Raw genomic sequence first — 22179 nt, 5'->3', positions numbered from 1 at the left:
TGCAGACAAACGTTAAACAGAATGCGCCCTCTCATCAGGTTCCGCATTTACAGAGCGCTGCTTTGACTCAGGAGGCCTGACAGGGCAGGAGATGGGGGTCACTTTGCTGTGTAATGAATTTCTCTCCTGATCCCGCTATCCTCATGACCTGGTCTGAGAGACAGACTCTTTCTTTGTTCCTGTGTGTCTTCCTTAGTCGATGCCCTTCTGGCAGATCGGTGCTGGGAACCTGGGGAAGTCTAATGGGAACTACTATCCACTCTGGCGTCCTTCAGAGGTATCAGGTACTGGCTAGACCCTTCGTGTCTTCTACATCCATTCCTCACTCGCCTCCTAACAAAATCTATCTTTATTCCCTGTAATATATGGGGAAGCTGAGTTTCAGGATAGCTCTGGGTCTTTCCAGAGATGATACAGCCTGCAAACTGTGAAGCCTGGGTCAGATCTCATCTTGCTGGACCTCTGAAGCTCTGTTTGGCTTTTCCTGAAGACCCCAGTGCAGGTTCTGTTCACAATAACCAACGCCATGAGCCAGGCTTAGGGTGGTCCAGCCTAGACCTCAGCTCCCAAGACTGTGCACCCTATCACACCGCAGCTCTGGCCTTAACTCATTCTTCTTCCATGGTGCACACAGCCCTGCCATGCTTAACGTTGGTTCAGCCAAGCTACTGAGCAGAACAGTCCTGGCTCCCCAGTCTTGGTCCTGAGGTTGTAGATCACAAATGGTAAAGGCTTCCCCAAAGTCCTCAGCATGTGACCTGTAAGGATGGTAGTGGTGTTGAGGTAGGCTCTTGGAACCAGATGCTCTGAAGAGGTGAAGAAGGGCTGAGGAACTCCAGAGACTACTTCCCTTCTCCTTCAATGAGAGGCTGAGCTTAGTCCTGCCAGTATCCTGGTGGCCACAGGGTAATGACCCTGCTGAAGCCAGGCCATCATTCCATCCAATGGGGGTCCTGTTTTCAGTTCAGTAGTTTGCTGCTAGTGTTTGCCTCTGTATTTGACATGCTCTGGTTGTGTCTCTTCAGAGACATCTATATCCGGTTCCTGTCATCACGCACTTCTTAGCTTCATCAATCTAATCTAGTTTTGCTGGCTGTATATATATATATATGAGCCACATGTGGGGCAGGCTCTGAATGGCCATTCCTTCAGTCTCTGCTCTAAACTTTGTCTCCATATCCCCTCCTATGGATATTTTTGTTCCCCCTTTAAGAAGGAGTGAAGCATCCACATTTTGATCATTCTTCTTCTAGAGCTTCATGTGGTCTGTAAATTGTACCTTGAGTAATTTGAACTTTTGGGCTAATGTCCACTTATTAGTGAGTGCATACCATGTGTGTTTTTCTGTGATTGAGCTACCTCACTCAGGATGATATTTGCCTGTAAATTTCATGAACTCATTGTTTTTGATAGCTGAGTAGTACTCCATTGTGTAAATGAACCACATTTTCTGAATCCATTCCTCTGTTGAAGGGCATCTGGGTTCTTTCCAGCTTCTGGCTATTATAAATAAGGCTGCTATGAACATAGTGGAGCTCATGTCTTTGTTGTATGTTAGGGCATCTTTTGGGTATATGCCCAAGAGAGGTATAGCTGGGTCCTCAGGTAGTTCAATGTCCAATTTTCTGAGGAACCTCCAGACTGATTTCCAGAATGGTTGTACCAGTCTGCAATCCCACCAACAATGGAGGAGTGTTCCTCTTTCTCCACATCCTTGCCAGCATCTGCTGTCACCTAAGTTTTATATCTTAGCCATTTTGACTGTCAACCTTAATTCTTAAGGTAGGGTGTCTCAATTGAACCCAGGTTTTGTCGGTATTGTCTACCTGGCCACTTGACTCTGAGTTATTTCTGCCTCCATCTCCCGAGTGCTGGAATTATAGCTGAGCTGCCACACCTACCTGAAATTAACCTGGGTAATGGGGATCTGAGCTCTTATCCTCATGATTGCCACCAGCACAGCAAGTGCCTTAACCGTTGAGCCAACTTCTCAGCCCTTCCCTCTTCTTCTATTGAGAGTGTCAAACATGCATGTAACTCACTTTGATCAAATCCACCCATTTTCCTCCCCTTCACTTTCACCCCTGTGCCCTACCACAGTTTTTTTCCCCAACTTTATGTGGAAAAAACCCCACTAACAACAGCAACAAAAAGAAAACAAAGCCAAGAGTCCATTTAGTGTGCCTTTATGTGCATAGATATGTGACCAACTACTGGAGCTGCTCAGGGGTTGCCTCCCTGGAGGAAATGGACTCTTCTGTCCCCCAGCATCACCAATTGCCAATGGCTCTTTGGTGGGTGGTAAAGCTTCATGAGCTACTCTCCTACCCAGGCTGGAATTTTGAGCCCTTCACTTTCTTCCTTTTAGTAATAATTTTTCCCGTTTTCATTCACAAACCTCCATACTGCAAATAGGCATTCCCAGATGTTTCATGGGGGTCTTGCTGCTCACAGAGGTTCTTGAAGAAGGTCACTTTTCTGTGAAGAAACTATCTCCTGACTCTAGGACTAGAGGCTGTTCTGAATGTAGAACCAACCACACCCAAGACCTGAGACCAGAATGTCTTTGACTGGTGCCTCTGTCCTCTCCTCTCAGCAATAGGCCTGGGTCTTAGACCCCAGTCCTTCCCAATGCCCAGGGCATGGGAATGAGGAGCCATGCTGACCTGCCCTCAGCCTCCTGCAAGCACATGTCCCAGAATCGATGCCTTCCCCAGTACCAACTCCTAGGAAATTACAAGAGTTCGGCTCTACCTGCTGCTTCAGCACACCTTCAGGACTTGATGACTGCAAAAGGAATTAACTATAAGAATCTCTACCTTAGAGGGACATGGAGCCAATGCAGTAACTCGCTGACAGTACAGGAGCGAGTCAGTGAGAAAATGTTAGTTCACCAGGGTTGGAGGAGCTTCCCTACAGGTCAGGGCTGGGGTAATCCTGAAAACAGCACCCAGATTTTCTGGGTGTGGGGGAGTCAGAAGTGCTCCACAGTGAAGCAGCTCATTTGCCAACAAAGCCAAGCATAGCAAGTCTGCACAGATCCCTTAGGGGATAACGGCACTTACTGTGCAAGCATGAGAACCTGAGTTCAAATCCTTAGCGCTCATCTGAAATCGCCGTGTGTGTGTGTGTGTGTGTGGCCATGTGCACACCTGCCACTCCAGCACGGTGGTGAGGGACGAAGAAAGGAGGCTCGCTTGGGCTTGCTGGCCACCAGTCTCGCTCTGTGAAGGACTGTCTCAAGGGAGTAAGAAGCAGGATACCCAGTGTCCTAGTACCCTCCCTTGGACATACGCACACACCATAAACTGCAAGAAGAGAGTCATCGCTCCTTGAGTTTTTATTCGCCAACTATCATCAGGTAATATCGACAACTAATGTCTTTGTTTCATATGAAATGTTGAAAGAAAAAAAGAGGCTCATTACACTCAGGGTTAGAACAAGTATACAATTCTGGATTTTTATTTAGATAAAGCTTAAGTTACAGGAATTCAGCCTTCTGCATACCCATCCTTCCCTCTGCTGTGAGGAACTTGGCTCCCAGGCAGCCCTGACCCCATGGAAAGACCCAAGCTTCTACATCACATACAGCTTCAGGATCTGTTGGCTCCTGGGGCTTTTCTCTCTGCTGTTTCCTCGCCCTGGTGGAATGGGGAAAGCTGGGGTCTCTGTCCAGTTAAGGCAGATGCAAGGTGTCTGCTCCTTGATGAAGCTGCTCAGTCCTTCTCCTAAGCCAGAACCATCGATATGAGCCAGGTCCGTTCCTGAAGCCACGTGTTTGAGAGCTATGAGGGCAGTATGCTGTGGGGAAGCCCCAACGAGGGACAGGCTGGGTGTGTGATGCTGATCATGATGGGACACCTAGAGACATGTTCTCAGGACTCTGCTAGACAGACACACCCAGGCTACCTGGTAAAAGTCAGTTCTTGTGAGATCTTGGGCAACTTGTCAACTGCTTGGACGCTGGCTCCTCACCTGGATCACCCACTTCCCTAGCAGCATTCAGACTGCATAAGTGTGAGGGTCCAGGGCACAAGAAAGCCTTGAAGGGTCCCCTATAGAGGCTGGTTGTCTGTGCTGGAACAACGAACTGCCTCTCCTCTGTGAGGAAGCAAGCACATGGGGCTGTCCATGATTAGATCCCATGCTCAAAGAATTCACACACCTGTCTTTGAGTGTTGGGCGCTAGGACCATGAAGCTTCCTCTTAATTACAGACCCCAGTCCAGCTTTATAGACCAAGATGCTCAGCTTTCCTTAAGCCCTCTTCCAGAACAAATGAGACACTTACATGTTTCCATCTTGATTTTGTGGGAACACTGTCCAGGGCTCACCAAGAGCCATTAGGTTCATCTAATTCTCCTGAAACCCAGGCCTTAAATAAGAGGTCATAACCTCTTGTCAATCCATGTGTCATCACTCTGGTCAACATCTTGTTTGGGATGCAGGTGTGAGGGTTAGAGTCAAAATTCCTAGAGTCAAGATCTGTTTCTTGACTCTGGTGCACGCAGCTATAGGAACCTGTCAGAGCTCCATAACTCTCCGAGCCTCAGTTTCCCCATCTGTCACTGTGGATAATGACGATACCACCTTATTGTGTTGGGATGAAGAACACACAGCTCAGTCCCTCACAGAATGCAGATGTTCAGGGGACACTGACCATATCCTAGGGAGCAGATGCCCAGTCTCAGAGGGACCCTGAGGAAGCCCCGGCTCAGGACCTCTGGCTGCCAATGTAAAGGGGAAGCCAGAGATATGGGACAAAACATTCGTCTGGGCACATGTCCAGGACGGAGGAAGAGATGGCCTGGTTAGCTTCAGACTACGGGAGGGGATGATAGGAGCAACTTTTACACAAAATTAACATTGCTGTCATCTGAGAGACAGGGAGGGAACACTGACTATCCTTGCAAGGAGACCTGATGACCTAGCACCAGAAACCACCTGCCTTGCCACTAATAAGATGTTTGCAGATTGCCGGGTAGGGGGAAAATCAGAGGAAGCTGGCTTTGCCATGAGGGTGGGAAGCAGGGAGGGCTCTCTGAGACCAGGGAGTTGAGATCTTGAGGAGGTTGAGTATAGGACAGAGCTAAGCTTCCCGGCAGCTCTAAAACACAAGCTTCTTGGGGACCTCCCAGGGAAACTCGCTTCTTCCGAAATGACCATAGCATGCAGTCTTCTGGTAGATGGGCTTCTTCAGATCCAAGTCCCTGCACAGTCGGGGAAGGCAAAGATCATTTTTAGATGGGAAATGGTAGTGGGCCCTGGGGGTGGTCCTAGAAGGGGCTTTCCCTCCCACGCCTGCACCCTATCTACACCACAGTGCTCTCCTCTTTAGGTTAAGAAGTGGAAGCTCCAAGTCAGAGATGGCTGAGCAATAACACGCCAGGACCAGGATAAAAACTCTGCCTGAGGTAACTCTCTCTACTCCATTGGTTTAGCCAAGGCCAGTGTTCTCATAGCCAAGAGCCAGAGACTAGGGATGCCATGACAGCGTGTAGGAATGGACTGGCCTACTGAATTCCTAGACATCTGGCTGAGATGCTCCAGTTGCTCAAAGATGGATTCACCAGCACTACTTTCTGCTGGACCTCCTTCTGCTGGAAAGCAGACACCCTTGTTGAGGGCATGTACTGATCTATGTAGAGTCCAGGCACTGTGCTGAGGGGCCAGGCACTTGAGACCCTCCTGTTGTAAGTGTCTGAAAAACCCTTTCTGTTTGGGTGCCCACCTAAGGGTAGGAGTGGGAAGGTGCCAGGCAATGGCAGCACGATGGCACTTTTTACCTGACAATAACACCCGGCCGGAGATCAAAGTTCTTGTTCACAACCTCTAGTAGCTCTCGCTCGGTCTTCTTGGAAGTTCCGTAGGTGAAAATGGAAATGGACAGAGGTTCTGCCACACCAATGGCATAGGACACCTTCAAGAAAGATCTGGCTCAGAGACCGAGCCTCTCACAGACTTTACAGAGCAGAGGCAGCAGGCATCACACTTCTCCTGCCAACAAAGCCCCTACTTCTCCTGCCCAGTAGCCCTCTGTCTTCAGGTGTGCTCCCTCCTTCCCTAGCTTGCCAGGGCTCCAGCCATGGTAGCCAGTGCAATCTATGCAGAGATGCAACCAATGACCAAAAGAAGGCTTTCCCACTGGGCTCATATCTCTTTATCCAGGCTAGGCTGGAGCCTTTGGCAAGGACAGGAAGGTAGGATCAGAGTAGGTGGGGGCAACCTACCTGAACAAGGACTCTCCGGCAGAGCCCAGCCTTCACCAGAGACTTGGCCACCCAGCGGGCGGCATAAGCTGCTGAGCGGTCCACCTTGGTGTAGTCCTTTCCAGAGAAGGCACCACCACCATGGGCACCCCAGCCTCCGTATGTGTCCACAATAATCTTGCGGCCTGTGACACCTGCATCCCCCTGCGGAGGGAGACAAATGGACAAGAGAAGAGAGCCACTGAGGCTGAATGCAGATTGAAAGGAAGAAGCGGTGCTGATCTCCTATGGATGCTCTCCAAGGCCCTTTCGTCAGGCAGAAGCCGTGAGTTCTCTTGTCTCAGTCCTTCCTGGCACTGACCAGCTATGAAAATCAGGCAACCTGTCAAAGCCTCATGGAAAAGTTCAGGAGATGGGCGAGAGGTCATCCAGGGTCATGCCTTCACTTTTTTTTTTTTTTTTTTGGTTCTTTTTTTCGGAGCTGGGGACCGAACCCAGGGCCTTGCGCTTCCTAGGTAAGCACTCTACCACTGAGCTAAATCCCCAGCCCCATGCCTTCACTTTTGAGTCCACTATACAAAGCCATCCACCTGCGGTAGGAATTGTACTGCAATAAACATAACGCCAGGCTATCATCCTGATCAGTGCCACCATGTGGCTCACCTCGTAAGTGTGCTCTGTGCACACTTCAGCAGTTCAAAAACACATCTTCAAATGGAGCTGGATTTAACAAGTTGGAGAGAATGCAGTTACTTTAAGTCTACTTAGAGAGTCACGCTTTGCACTTACCCATCTAGACTTTGAGACATCCTTCAAGAAAACAAGGAACTTAGCCTTCTGCCTTATTATGACACTGTTTGATCATAGAACTTATTATAGGACTCAACCTTGTGACAATACCCTCAGTTCTGCTAACCCCTACCTCCCCAGTCCTGTGTATAGGAGAAAGGGACAATGGCTATATCTGCTTTTATAAAAATCACCTCTGCTGTCCTGGCAGTAATAGCTGGAGAGCCCCATAGCAAATTTCCAGCAAGTATAGCCTGGAGCAAGCAGTACAGAGATGAGTGAGTACCCGACCAAGCAGGGAGAGGTGACTGTGGCTCTGGGCAGGCGTGGGGGCATTTGGAAGGGCTGGTTAGGAGGGCGTAGTAGTACTACGTAGTAGACTCCTATGCGCATGTCCCTCTTTTTCCATATTGACAGATATACAGAGCGTCTACCATGTCTGCCAAAGCCCACATTTACTTCGTGGGCAGACACTGCTGAGATACTTAGAACGACATCTCTCATCTCTGTACACTGGGACACGAGCAGTGCAGGCATCAAGACCCAGCGACGAACGGGGCCTCATCCAGAGACAAATACCCACCTGGGGACCTCCGATGACAAACCGCCCACTTGGCTGCAGGTGGTAGATGGTGTCTTCATCCAGGTACTTGGCTGGCACCACAGCTTTGATCACCTGCTCCTTCAGGGCCTCTCGCATGGCCTCCAGTGTTATGTCTTCGTTGTGTTGCACAGAGATGACGATGGTGTGGACGCGAACAGGGATGACAGCACCATTATCCTGCACGTACTGAACTGTTACCTGTCCATCGGGGGAGATACTGTGAGGTCCAGACTTGAGCTGGGAGCATATGGCTGTCAGGCACAGATCTCCAGGAGGTGGCCTGAGCTCCTGAAGGGCCGAAAGAGTCCCCATGTCCCTAAAGGCTCTTTGGGGAGTGAATATGGCACATGCTCATATTTGTTAACTTGCTCGACTCTGTTGTGACAGCATAAGGCACACATATATGGCACTGTCTTTCAACTGGGATGGCCAGAGACTGCTGGTGCTAATGCCCCTCTCTGGTTACTTCCCATGCACTTCCCCCATTTCTATGAGTAAACACACAAATTCATTCGCAGAGACAAAGGTACCTTGGTCCTAGAATGTGAAGGGCCAAGATGCATCTTTAGCCAAGGCTATATTTGTTGGCACAGAGAGCTTCTGAGATAGAGAGAAGGAGCCTGGCAAGTGGCTCTCTGCATTCAGTAAAGAATCCAGCAGTACGTTGGGACCAGCAGACTTTGCTAGGTGGATGGACAGGGTGAAGGAGGCTCTAGCCAGGACTGTTGGCTAAAAGGGCAGAAAGCAAGGAGTCCCCATTGTCCTGGTACTTTGCCAAAAGAAAGAAAAGCAGAGCACACTTGGGTAGAAGTCAGAATCCTGCCTATGAGGTCCTGTCGCTTCCACCATGTCCAGTTCTGTTCCCACCCTGTGTTTTACCAATTAAGATCTAAGATATCACAGTGAGGGAGGTGTCATGCCCCACACACTTTACAAATGACATAAACTAAGAGATCAGAACTTGACTCACATCACACAGTTTGGGAGGGTCCCAAGATCCAGACCTTGCTCAAGCTGACCCAAAGCTTGTCACTCCTACTGTAGCATAGCCAAAATGCTCTTTAGCTCTCTAATGACATGTCACTGGGCACAGACACACGATATCTCAGGTGGCAAGGAAAAGCAGCTAGGTCCCCTTGGGTTTGCAAAGTGGAGGGGGGTGGGTTGGCAGAAGAGGTGGTCAAGAAAGAAGCAATGAGTGAACAAGCTTTGCATGTTAGAAGCCATGACATGAATTGGTCGCCATTGTGGCCCATTCTATAGACAACAAAGGTTAGGTTCCACAATGCAAACATTTTGGTCAAGATCACACACAGGAGCAGAGTTCTGACTCAGAGCTTTAGAGCTAAGGCTCTATTTAGCAGACAGTTGCTACTTAAGACCATGAACCATATTCTAGGTATCCATGCTGCCTGAGACAATATGTACCTAGGTGCAGTATACACACAGCTTAGGGTCATAAGATGCTTGCAACAGTGTGTCTATATTATACCAAAATCCTAAGTAGGGGTCTGACTGGCTGACCAGACAACATAGATGGCTGTCTATCCTAGGGCCCAGTTAGGACCCTGCAGCAAGCAATCCCTTGCTGAGGCCGTGCTGAAATATGGTCTCTCCTTGATCATGCCTTAGACAGCCATCCAAAGCCATCTGTTATTTTGCAGTCTTTCAGCTAAGATCAAGTATAGCCAATGGGGTATGTATCAGAATTCTGTTCAGTGTCCTGCTGGTCCAAAAAGCAACAGAAAGACATCCAGAAGAAGACACAGAAAGAGCCCTGGCCATCTACCATCTGACCCTAGTGAGACTGGCAGGTACACGATCATTGAGGACTAACCTTTAAATCCTTGTTTGTCCACACACGGGAATTACCCTCACATAGGACTCCACAAGGGGGAGCTAGAGTGGGGATGGAGACCCTTGGTAGGCTCCAGGATCAGAGTTATCTCATGTATCCTTGGGAGGAGGTTCAGTCTTGAGACAATTCTCCAACCAATCTGCTTTCCACTGAGCCCTGATGGCTCTGTCCCTACTGGGCAAATACTAGGCTGTGTTTTTGCAGAGCTCCAGGAACGGCATGACAGGGCAAAGGCCTGAGCTCTGCTCTTATCTCGTCCTGTCAGCAGATATGGGCAAAAACACACTATGGAAAACAGAGCTCTGACCTGGTACAAAAATAGCCACTGGACTGCCAGCCCTGATTCTAAGTATCAGCAGCAACAGTTTGTTCAGGTGGAAAGACTCATCCTGGTCACAGTCAACACAGGTGACAAGGGAAATCCTTTACAACGAGGCTGTGGAGGAGGAGGCCAGTTACTGTCCTGGAACAGCACTGCCTGCCTAGAGGCAGCTGGGCTGTCCGGTGTCCCATGGTCCCCTGTGACAGGCATATACATTGCATCTTATGGAGGCTCAATGTATCCTCTCAGGAAAGGACACCCCCTTAGACTCCCTCTTTCCCTAACTGCTCCTAAGACTTGGAAACCACTTTCTTATGCAGGGGAAATGAATGAGGCCTTTCTAACTGCAGCTACAGGAGCTCAAAGCACTCCCTCTGTTCCTCCCTTACCGGAGGGAAAGGAAACTTCAGGAGGCCTGTTGTCTTCTGCCCACCCCTACTCTGGGATGGTCTTTTCTGTGGAACTCCACATTTCTAAGCCCTTTCTTTTGGTACCACCGCAGTCTACCTGTTAGCTCTTCTGTCCCATAATCTCCAGCAATATTTGAGAGATCCTGATGGCCCCAACTCTACCTTGAAAGTCATACAAATAGCACAAGAAGCCCTACGAAATGTTTTTTTTTTTTTAGGACCATAAGCACATTCAGTTGCCCCAAGTGGAATCAGTATGAAACCTACCCAGAGAGAAGGATGGATCTTGGTGGTTGGAATAACTAGGCACAACTACATGCACCATATTGGGCCAGAAAAGCATCAATTGCAATTACAAGTACAAGAGAGAGAAAGAGAAAACAGTCTAGTGGGGCCACAAGAGGTGTTCACAAGGATATGGAGATGGCTGACCCTGAAGAAAAAACACAAATAAGTTGAAGAATGGTGTACGTGCCCTATGACCCAAGGGTAGGTCAAGGGGGATGATGCTAGTGAATTGGAGATGCTGAGAAAAGGGATGGCAGAGAAAAGTTATAGTGGGATGGCATCGAAGTCTAAATTCTGCCATGTCATGTGCATTCTGCTCTCCTCTCACAGGAAGTAAAAACTATAGAGAATTCTGAAGAGAAGGGGATGATGAGGAAAAATTAACTGTGGCTCGCAAGCAGGGAGAACCTTTTGGGGGCACAGAGTACTGTTGCTGGCTTGGATGAAGTAGGGACCAGTCCAAGAAAGGCTGGGCTGTGGTGAAAGGGATGCTCATCCGGGGAAACATGAGACACTAGTACCATGGAGACGGAGGGCACCACCCAGTCCTCTGCTGAGTAAAAGGTAATAGTGAGCAGCACAGGACGGCCTCTCAGCATGTGAGCTCGCCATGCTAAGAAACAGGGCTGCTGATTTGGAGGGACCAGGGTTGGAAGATTCATGAGCCAAGTGTGTGAAGAGATAAAGATTGCATGTGGGGAAAGATGTGCCAAGACCTTGGAGCATCACCCTTTGGAACATGAAAAAGGAGCCAGGGCAGGCAGCCATTGTCCAAAGGCCATCGGGAGACTGAAGAGGGTCAGGGAGCCTCAGTGTGTGCTAATGTTTGAAAGGGATTTCATCATGATGGGGAGGGAGGTCAAGGCCCGTGGGGCTGGAGTGGGACAAGTCAAGGGTAAAGACAAGGAAAGGGTTTCCGGAGAAAAGGCCTGCTCATGGTGGGAAGACCTGTGTGCTCATGGCCACCATGTCTGAAACTGGCAAGGATGTAAAACTGTGGCAGGAACTGAATTACCATCGGAGTCTACGTGTGCTGATGAAATAAAAGTAGAATTATTTTTTTAAGCCTGTCTGAGTTTTTGAATAATTTTATAATAAATTTTGACGAGGGTGAGGATGGGAAATGTATTTAGCCTGAAAGAGTTTTCAAATAAGTGAAAATGGATAATGGATAAGTTTCAAAATGGATAATGCGTTGAGTACCTAAGTAGACTATTTTCATCTTAAAAACAGCATGAGTAAGGTGTAATCAACCACATAGATTTGAGGCTCCCCCCACAAGAGGAGATTCACGTCTGGCACTGTATAGCACATGACTGGAGAGAGCGTAAGCCCAGTGAAGAGCCTACCAATGTTGTTTTACTAAACAGATGTGGTGTGAAGCAGCCTTCTACGGACTTTCATTTATATTCCCAAACTGCTAATGTGTCAACTGTGGTCGGAGAAGATCCTGTCTGCAGTCGGTGATGGCAAGGCAGAGACTCCTAGCAGATCGAAGTGCTGAGGACAAGCGATCGTTGAGTACTTATCCCTAAATGGAATGTTCCCATCTTGAACGCTCAGGGAACAAGGTGGAAGAGGGTGTGGAAAGAATAGGAGAATAGCCAGAAGGCGGGAAAGAGTGCTGTGAAATGCTGTTTTCTAGACACGACACGACATTGCATCCATAAATCCAGGGGAGCTTGGCCTCTCTGCATGATATCTGCACAAGGTTGAGCCAGTCAATGCTTCATTGTGGATAGGAAAAAGGCGCATAACATTGCACTCTCCCTGAGGAAATGTAGGCCACGAATGGTCAGTTACCTTCATTCAAATAAGCAACCCCTTTACCCATGTTCATGCAAGCAACTATAATTAAAGGCAGTGGGCTATCCATACAGAGAAACACATGAAAGTGGGAGGGAGGACTGGAAAAAAGAAGAAGGGCTTGGTGGAAGTGGGAGGGAGATAAGGGAGGATAACAGGGCATATAACCAAGCATGTGGTGTGTGTGTGTGTGCTGTAAAAGGATGAATTAAAATACAGATCTTTTTGGCAAATGAATATATATATCATATATATGTGATATATATCATATATATATATATATATATATATATATATATATATATATATATATATATATATCATGGGGAAAATGTGCCCAGAACCACAATGACTCGGTGTACTTGAAGTTCCTGTAAGGAGGGCTGTGAGGGTGATGAATGCAGCTCACCTGAGTCTTAGAATCAGGTCTCAGCCAGGGAAGGACACCAGAGCGCCTCAGATCTGCCATCCGGGTGTTGAGTTTGTGAGCAAGAACAATGGTGAGCGGCATGCACTCCTCTGTCTCGTCAGTGGCATAGCCGAACATCAGACCCTGCAGTAGGACAGCTACCTTAGAACTCAGCAGCCACAGTCTCAAATCACACACACACACACACACACACACACACACACACACACACACACACACACACACACATATATTTGGTGCTTCAACAGTTATGCAGAATTTCTCTCTCATACACAACACTGTTGTGTTTGGCATTTTAGAAGGAGAAGACATTGCCTCTGACCTCCAACACTCTGGAAGGAGGAAAGGAGACTAAATCTGTCATTAGCAATCACAGGCCTCTACCACACAGCCTGACATGGCCGCCAGGTAGCAACTGCAGATTACTGCAGTCAGGATCCTCCCCATGTCTCCAGAGTGATGAGACCACCCAAGAGTATAATTAACTCAGCAGGCTTCTCCTCATGCTCAGTTCAAACACCACACTGGTCCACCCCTCACACGGCTGACATACCTGATCTCCTGCACCAACGTCCTCCTCATTTCTGTCTAGATGGACACATTGGGCAATGTCTGGGGACTGTTGCTCCAGAGCCACGAGCACATTGCAGGTCTTGAAGTCGAAGCCTGGGTAGAAGTAAGCCGAGTAGGGACATGTGTCAAGACAGGACTGTAAGTTTCTTGGTGGACCTCTCGGTCACTGGTGTGGCATTTAGTGTTAGGGGTGGTAGCCTCTGGTTCACAGTTGAGGCCCAGGATATTGAAAGACCTCATATTTGCCTCCAAGGTCATGCAGAACTCTTTTAAAAGAGAATATTCTCCATGATATATTTTATTGTATTCAATTACATCTTGGTTTTTTTTTTTAAAAGGCTATCCTACACAGAAATGTGACAACCCACAACAATGGTACCAGCCAGACAGCATCAAGGACATTCTGACTGATGAGCAGGTAAGCAACATATGGCCTTGCTCCCTTAAGTATCCCAGAAAACCCTCCAGAATCCCACCTGAAAATCAAAACACTAGCAGGGCATGGTCCTGTTTGTAATCCCAGCACTTAGGAAGTGAAGCAGAAAGCCACTTTTGGTTAGTCTGGACCACTTTGAATCCTGTCTGAGAGAAAGGAAAAGAAAGAGAAAGCGGGATAGATGTAGGGAGAAAGGGAGGGAGGGAAGGAGGGAAGGAGAGAGAAGAGATAGAATATCACTGCAGTGATTGAAAATCAAGGGTCTTTCAAATATTGCCATTTAGAAGCCCAACTATATATACCTTACCCGTAGATATATATATGTATGTATATGTGTGTATGTGTGTGTATTTATTATTTGCACACATGTTGAATAATAAGTACCACGTATATGAACTCTCTAGAGAGACTCCTAGAGCTGGGGGTCCTATGACAAAGCTACAACTCTGGAACCAAGTCCCCATCTGCCAAGTTGCAGTAGAAAGTTGAGGTGGTCCTCTGCATGTTGTATGCGAGCTCAAGGAAGCCTCACTACCAGCAACCCCTGTCAGGGAGCCAGAACTCCTGTAGACAACAAACTTAGGTCTAGCCTTAAGCACTATGTACTTTTCCACCTCCCCAAGGTATCTCTGGATGGAATGTTCCTCCTCTGCCTCCTCCCCCGACACCTAAACTTGACCAGCTCCCAGTTAGTGTCCTTGAACATTTACCCACGCAATTCTACTCCAATATTGCATAAGATGAGAGCAGATTCACAGAGAACACCTCAGAGCTAGTCATTTGAAGCCAAGTAGTCCCTCTACCCCGAGCATGTGGTTTGCTTGGCTCTTTGTCTCCTTCTCACCCCCACCATTCCCCAGTGAATGTTTCTGATGCAAAACTCAATGGGTAATCTTTAGAGGGGGCCAATTTGAGTATTTCCATTTCCATTCTAATCATTGAGTAGAAATAATACCTCTTCCTGGTGCTAACTGAGTTCAATTTTGCCATAGTTGGGCTCAACAGACATTTAATCCTTTCTAAAGAACGTGCCTTATGGAAATGTTCTTTGCAACCTAATGCAAGGCATGGAATTGAATAAGGTATAGATGCAAATAAGTTGACTTCTCAGAGTATAACAGGGAGAGGCTATACATGGTAATGCCCCAAAATGCTGTTATTCAGGATTATAATTTTCTTCTATAAAGGCCACACATCTTAAATGGAAAATTAACTTGCATGTACTGTTTCTCTAGACATTCTAAAATATCCCCACACCCCAAGAAGTGGTCTTTCTCATGATTGTTCTAGGTCAACACATCTCTCACAGTGACCTCTGGAAATTGAAAGAAGTCCAACAGAGAGTCAGAGGGAATTTTCTTTTAGAAAAATAAGTCTGGAAAAAAATGAAATTTAAATTGCATGAATGCTAATTGCAAGAAGCCATAGTAGAACTTTGAGGAAGTCAGGTCTGAGCCTTTTCCAGGAAACTGAGGTGGATAAAGGACAAATCAAGGCTCCACCAAAATGTCTATGCAAGCAGGTGCCATCCCCTGGTCTCCTGATTCACCCCCAGGCTCAGCTGCTTCCTGCCATGCCCAGGCATAAGCAGTGGCATCTTCTGGGACGCTCTCAGTTCTGTTTGTTTTACCTGGTGCTTCCTTGTCCCCTTACTTCCTTGCCTGGCCTATACCTCTTCCCTGAGGCTCAGCTCCTTTATCACCTGGCATGGGTGCTAACCTGGATTTCCAGTCTCCTTTGCCTATATTTAGGCCCAGGTGCTTGAAAATGAGGCATCATTTTCTGTATCTGTAGTGAAACGGAGTATAGCTGAGTGAAAAGTACTGGCCAAGCCACCCTGTCTTTTATACTCTAAGCCAGAATGACCTCATTTGTCTAAGAAACACTCCAGGGTATTCTGGAATGATGACGTCAGATGACGTAAGTAGACACTAGCACCCCTGCTTGGCACAGAGCATGTTGTCACTAGAGGGCCACCTCCCTCATTTGGAGCTTCACTCAAAGCTTCTGCAAGCCAGGAAAGCAGGGCCTTAAATGAGACTTGTCAATAGTGAAAAGGTACATGCTGGCCCCTCCAGCTGTAATTCGCCACAGAAGGTGGCCAGACCTTGGTCTAGGAATGTTTACCATCCAGACAGGATTTCTACTTCTGTAAAACTGAAGGATTAGACTTGACTCAGTATGGGAAATGGACACAGCCAGAGACCTACATGCACACAGACTGAGCGAACCCATCCTTACCCTTGGCAGAGTCATCGTAGCCAATGTGCTTAATGGTGTCTCTCACCACCCGCTGGTAGTCAATCATGGCCATTGAGGTGATCTCTCCACACAGGAGCACCATCCCTGTCTTGCACACTGTCTCTGTAAGGAAAGAAAGGTAGGTAGTAGTCATGGGGCAGCAGATAGAAGCTCAAGCGCCTATACCTATCAAAACGAAGATGGAATGACTCATTGGGGGCTTCGTGAGGAGTAGTTTCTAAGAAAGAATAACTGTGCCAACAAAAAGAACAACTCCAGCACTAATCACTGATTATCTGCAAGTGTTGTAGAAGAACGAAGCTTTGAAAAAGATGAGTTGTATTTGAGTTTTGTACAAAGTACTTACTAACTCTGTTATCTTGGACAACCTACTTAACCTGTCTCCAGTCATGTAGCTTGCATGTGACACATCCTCTCCCAACACACACACACATACACACACATACACTCACACACATACACACATACACACACATACAACATACACACCAAACACATACATACACACACATACATACACACAAACACATACACACACATACACATACACACACAAACACACACATGCACATATACATACACACATACACACACATACAACATACACACCAAACACATACATACACACACAAACACATACATACACACAAACACATACACACACATACACACACATACACTCACACACATACACACATACACACATACACACATACACACATACACACACAAACACACACATACACACACAAACACACACACATACACACACAAACACACACATACACACACAAACACACACACATACACACACAAACACACACATACACACACAAACACACACACATACACACACACACATAAACATATACATACACATACAACATACACACACAAACACATACATACACACATACACACACATATATATACAGAGAGAGAGAGAGAGAGAGAGAGAATGCCAGAACATGTGGATTCTGATCTATAGATCGAGACAGACCAACTTTCTCAAAAGGAATTTCTCTTTAAGAACTGGAATCACATAAATATCTACCATGAGAGGCTCTCAATGGAATATTTAAAAACAGAAGCAAGAGCCCTAGCTTCAGATCTAGTGTGGATACAGTGCCAGAATCTTACGGAAAAGTGTTTGTTTCAATGCTGTCGGGGTGAGATTTACTCTAAGAGTAACATGGGGGCTTGACATACATGTCATGGGCTGAGATGCCTCTAGAGAAGGAAGGAAGGTCTTCCCAGAGGACAGGACAAAGCACAGACAGTGACAGTGTACACTGGTCTCCACGCAGGGGCCTCCTGCACCATAAGGTAAGGCAAAGAGCCTGGGGTGTACCTAGCACTGTTTCCCCATCAGGAAGGTCAACGATTAGACATGGATCTTCCACACTCTTAAGTCAAGGGATGTGTTGTGAAACAAAGCCTTCTTCTAGCACACAAGGATTTGATGCTGGAGAACTTATTCCACAAACAACAGTAAAGATATTTTGCCTACAGGGACTCCCAGAGGCCATGGGTGGACGGCGTGGATAGACAAGGGCTTCAGTGCTTTATTCAACGCTGCTGGCCCTTTGGAAGGCAGTTGGTTTGGTTATGGGTAGTTAATGGAACTGCTGTTCTTTGGTGCTGGCAAATGGGATGCATAAATTAATTTAGCATCTGAGGCACACCACAAACTAGGAAAGGAAATCGAAGGAGCTGGACACGCATAGCCATCCAATGAGCCTCTAGACAGCCTCAAGCATTTCCAGCTCTTCATTTTCTCTGAAGGATTCATCTAAGAACTTAGAAAGCCCTGCACATGCACACTCCCAAGTCAAGCCTTTGCTAGGGAATCCATGTTTGCCACCTAGCCTTCTGCTAGTCTTGGTTGTATGACATCTAACATCAACTTCTAGGTAAAGAATCTGTTTCATCATTAGAAATGTTTCCTGCCCTGATACAACATAAGAAAGTCACTTAAAGAAGAACTCTCCTGTGGACAGGAGGACATTGACTTTGGACTTGAATATGACTCTACGATCTATGTGCACCCTGAACTTCTTTTTCCAACATACTCAGGTCTCCAGCAAAAAAAGGGAACTTGTCTCTTACCACAGGCCACCTTGGCATTGGGGTCTTGCTTGAGATGGGCATCCAGCACTGCATCACTAATCTGGTCACAGATCTTATCTGGGTAAGAACAAACACTGAGTGTAACAAGTAATATAATTGGTAAGCATGGCAAACTTAAATGCTAAAATAATTAGACATCTTGCGAGGCAGCCTAACCTACCTATCAAAAATAAACAGGATAATCTCTTACATATCAGAAATGAGAAATCCTTTTATAGATTTTGAATTTTTCCGTATTCTTTGGCAGTTATATATATATATATATATATGTATATATGTATATATATGTATATATATATGCACAATATATTTTGCTCATAACCAATCCCCATTACACTCTCTTATTCCCCTCCATTCCCTTGGAGCCTTTTCTTTAAGTCCCCCCTCTACTTGACTGTTTTGTTTTGGTGACCCACTAACTTTGATTGGGGTAGCCTGCATGAGTGTGGATGTGTTGTTATTTACCAATGCATGACAGCCTTGCCACCAGTGGCTATACCACAGAGAGAAAAGGACCTTCACTTCCTTAGCAGCCATTAAGGGCTAATACAATAATTCCTTGGCTATGTGAGGCCCCCAGAAATGAAAAAATATTTCTTCTAATTCCTCCCTCATTTAGGATGGCATGCATTATATAAACTCATGAATACCTTAAAAGGAAAATGCATTTCAAAGCCAGCTCTTCTAAGAGTCTAAGGAGCTCACAATCACATTTTACTGAGAAGCCTTTCATCCCCCAAATCCTATTCTCTAGTACTAACATCTAGAAAAGTTATGGCTATAACATCCTTCATAACATCGGTAAGATTGGGTACTAAGTGACCAGACAAATGCCTTATTGAGGTTCCACAGACACAAGCTAAAAGATGCAAAACACAAACCAAGGTAGATGGCACCACCTACGATTCGCTCCACTCAGGAACCCACAGGCACCATTGTTGTTCATTGGAACACTACCATAAGCAGCTCTCAGATCCTCCCTCTGGTCACTCAGCCTCCTTGCAAGTCAGATGTCCTAAAAGCTGGCTCAGATGGGACTGACAAAGATTGAGCAAGAGACAGGAATACGCTAATATGTAGATCACCAAGTGACGTCTTGCACAAATGTGCTCCAGCTTTGCAGTTCAAATGTGTCTGCTTTAACTGCAAGTAACAGATTAGGAGATAAAAGAACTTCCTATTTAGGAAATAGTCTTTCACTTAACGTTCAAAATACCCAGAGTCTTCTCTTTAAGAGTGTTTTTAAGATTTCTCTTTATTTGTGTAAATGCATGTGTGTAATACATGTGGGAGAATCTAGACATATGGCCACAGATACCCATGGAATCTAGAAGCAGATGTTGGTCCTCTGAAGCTGGAGTGGATGCTGGGCCCCAAACCCCAGCCTTCTGCAAAGGCACTGAGTGACCTTAGCACTGAGCATCTCTACAGCCCCTAGAGATTATTTTTAAGCATTCAGATCCCGAGTCAAGGAGTCTAGTTATCAAACATAGGTACTAAGATATTGATTTATTTGCCATTGAAAGTCAACTTTTTTTTCTTTTTTCTTTTTTTTTTTTTTCGGAGCTGGGGATCGAACCCAGGGCCTTCCGCTTGCTAGGCAAGCGCTCTACCACTGAGCTAAATCCCCAACCCCGAAAGTCAACTTTTTAATTTTAAATAAACGATGGAGTTTTTCTATCCATCCTCTTGCTGGTTTTAAATCTGGGAAGATGTGAGTCCACAGCCTCTGGGATTCATATCAGCAAAGGCCTCCTTACATCCTAAAATAAATTGCATGGTGGCCAATATTGGCCTGTTAGAATGCCTAGAAGCTATTCATAGGTTAACCACAGATAGACAACCAGAAATCCCTTTCGTTTAAAGGACCCAGCTCACCTAGGATACCGCACTATGTAGGGAAATACAGGTACAGGAAAGTCGTGAAGAGAGTTGGGTGATAAGTCCCTGAGAGACCTCCCCCTCTCTCCTCCCTCCCCCTCCCCTATGGGATTTCTGAGAGTCACACAATGAGGTTTGCCTTGAACTTGCTCTACAGTCAAGGGTGATCTTGATGTCTTAACTCCCCTGTCTCCAGCTTACAAGTATTGTGATTACAGTTCAAATCTTTTCTTTTTCCCTATCCAGGTGTGAAGTCACAAAGTAGGAGGAGGCAAGGTCCGTTTGCACTGCCGGAAGGCGTCTGCTCAGGATTTCAAAGTTTCTATCACTCCGCAGGCTTAAGACAGTCATCTTTATCTTCCTAGTAGTGGAGAACTCCACCAGGCCTTCGAGGAAACCAACCAGCTTGGACACTTCAATTCACAGTGGAAAGTGAATGAGGGAGACAAATTAATAGGCTACCACTAAGGAAGCAAAACGGTCAGTGGATTGGCAGATGTCTCCGTGCTCTGTCCACTAAGCACATTGCTGTTAGGTACAATGGGCTAACTTGAGACAAGTAGCCACTAAGAAGAACTCACTTCCCCTGGGAGTGTTCTTCACACACACTGGTGACTATCAGAAACTATGGAGCTGTCCGGTGTATAATACTGAGTACCAGAGATGGACTATGATGAACAGCCGCACTAGTGACATTTGGGACCAAACTGATCTCGACGGTGGGGCTCACTCGTGTATTGTGGGATGTTTAGCTGCCTGTCTGGTCTCTACCCAACAGCCTCCGGGAGCATCCTGCCTCCAAGCCCTAGAGTGTAACAATCGAACAATGGCCCTAGACATACCAAAATGCCTCTGAAAGAAGAGGGCCTGGATCGCCTTCTGTTGGGAACCTGTGCATGTTTCATGTGCAAAACTTGTTCCTGGGGCTGGGGATTTAGCTCAGTGGTAGAGTGCTTACCTAGGAAGCGCAAGGCCCTGGGTTCGGTCCCCAGCTCCAAAAAAAAAAAAAAAACAAAAAACAAAAAAAAACAAAAAAAAAACAAAAAAAAAACTTGTTCCTATCTGGGACCCATTCTCCACTGATTTTAACAGATCACTGGTAATAGATGAAAGCTTTACCCAAAAATGTATTGTTTAGTTTAGTCCTGTTAGTGCATACAGTGCATAGCCACCAGCCCCTGGCTGCGGAGATGCTGAGTTGGCTGCATCATGGACCTAGGCTTCAAGATGGGTGACAGCTTTACGACCAGCTCACACTCTCTGCAGAGTCTCTACAGCAACCGATGACCCTTGTTTTTAAGGTACCTAGTTAAAAAAGGAACTCTCTGGGCACAAGCTGGGGACGGCAGGCTTGCCTGAGTTCAGGACAACCTACTTACCTGGATGCCCTTCTCCTACCGATTCAGATGTGAACATGAAGGCTCCCTCTTCACTTAGAGAATGGTCACACAAGCCATCCACAGGTCCATTCATGGTGTCACACTTCTCGACTTCACTTCTCCAAGGTGACAACTTCAAAGCTGAAAGTTTGCCTGTAGTTTCTTTTCTCTGTCTCTCTCTTTTTTTTTTTCTTCCTCCCCCTACAAACCCAACGGGCAGATCTTGGGCAGAATCACAAGGAGATGACTTCTGCCTAAGTGCCTATGAGCTTATGAGAACAGATTGAGGATGGGCAAAGAGGGAGAGAATGGATGGAATACAGATGTGTCACTCCTGGCTGGTCACAGCTTGCTCCCGGGTGACTCCTATATATGGAAAAGTGAAAGTGGCTGAATAATCAAGTAAGGACAACGGAGGAGTCCATTTCCTGGGAGGGGAGTCTTTTTACCTTGAGGAATTTCAGCCTTCAGCTCTGACGTTTCAAGTAGGAAGCCTGTGGTCCATGGGAGATGAGGAAAGGCTGTTTAGCCTCTCAGAACGGAAGCGCCTCCTGGACTTCCTTCAGCTCCTTAGCAGCTCTCTGAGTGGTTCCCGAGATACCATCCCACTCTGGAGAGTTGAGGGCTTGGGGTTACTCAGAGGTAGCCAGAAACTCTCCCAGAGACTTGGTATGGGCTAAGGTTGCAACACTGTGTGGCTCTGTGAGTGCGTCCCTCCACCCCCACACCTGATCTGGATTGGGCTCAACCCCTCTGTCTCCTCAGGGCAGAGCAGGAGCCAAGAACACGCACCTGAACCCTGA

General features: G+C 46.7%; 1 protein-coding gene and 1 non-coding gene across 2 annotated transcripts; both read right to left on the bottom strand.

Moving 5' to 3' along the window:
* Nucleotides 1-3434: 3434 nt before the first annotated feature.
* On the bottom strand, nt 3435-21635 carry Mat1a (methionine adenosyltransferase 1A). Its single transcript, NM_012860.2, has 9 exons — nt 21377-21635; nt 18096-18173; nt 15966-16088; nt 13269-13381; nt 12695-12838; nt 7581-7799; nt 6230-6412; nt 5786-5919; nt 3435-5209 (listed from the first exon to the last, which is right to left on the bottom strand). Exons 1-9 carry the CDS (start codon nt 21468-21470, stop codon nt 5107-5109), a joined length of 1191 nt encoding a protein of 396 aa, NP_036992.2. The 5' UTR covers nt 21471-21635; the 3' UTR covers nt 3435-5106.
* Trnaa-agc72 (transfer RNA alanine (anticodon AGC) 72) lies at nt 19675-19755 on the bottom strand. The gene has a single exon. It is a non-coding gene; the product is annotated as a tRNA-Ala (tRNA).
* Nucleotides 21636-22179: the final 544 nt, after the last annotated feature.

This window comes from Rattus norvegicus, chromosome 16 (assembly GCF_036323735.1).
Source record: "Rattus norvegicus strain BN/NHsdMcwi chromosome 16, GRCr8, whole genome shotgun sequence".
Taxonomy (NCBI): domain Eukaryota; kingdom Metazoa; phylum Chordata; class Mammalia; order Rodentia; family Muridae; genus Rattus; species Rattus norvegicus.
The sequence above is the reverse complement of the archived record's forward strand: the minus strand, read 5'-3'. Positions and strand labels throughout refer to the sequence as shown.

Coding starts and splice junctions, on each gene's coding strand:
- Mat1a (NM_012860.2), bottom strand. CDS start 21,470: ATGAATGGACCTGTGGATGGCTTGTGTGACCATTCTCTAAGTGAAGAG. Junction 7,800..12,694: donor GACCTGATTCTAAGACTCAG/GTGAGCTGCATT, acceptor CCCGATGGACAG/GTAACAGTTCAGTACGTGCA. Junction 5,920..6,229: donor GCCGGAGAGTCCTTGTTCAG/GTAGGTTGCCCC, acceptor TCTTTCTTGAAG/GTGTCCTATGCCATTGGTGT.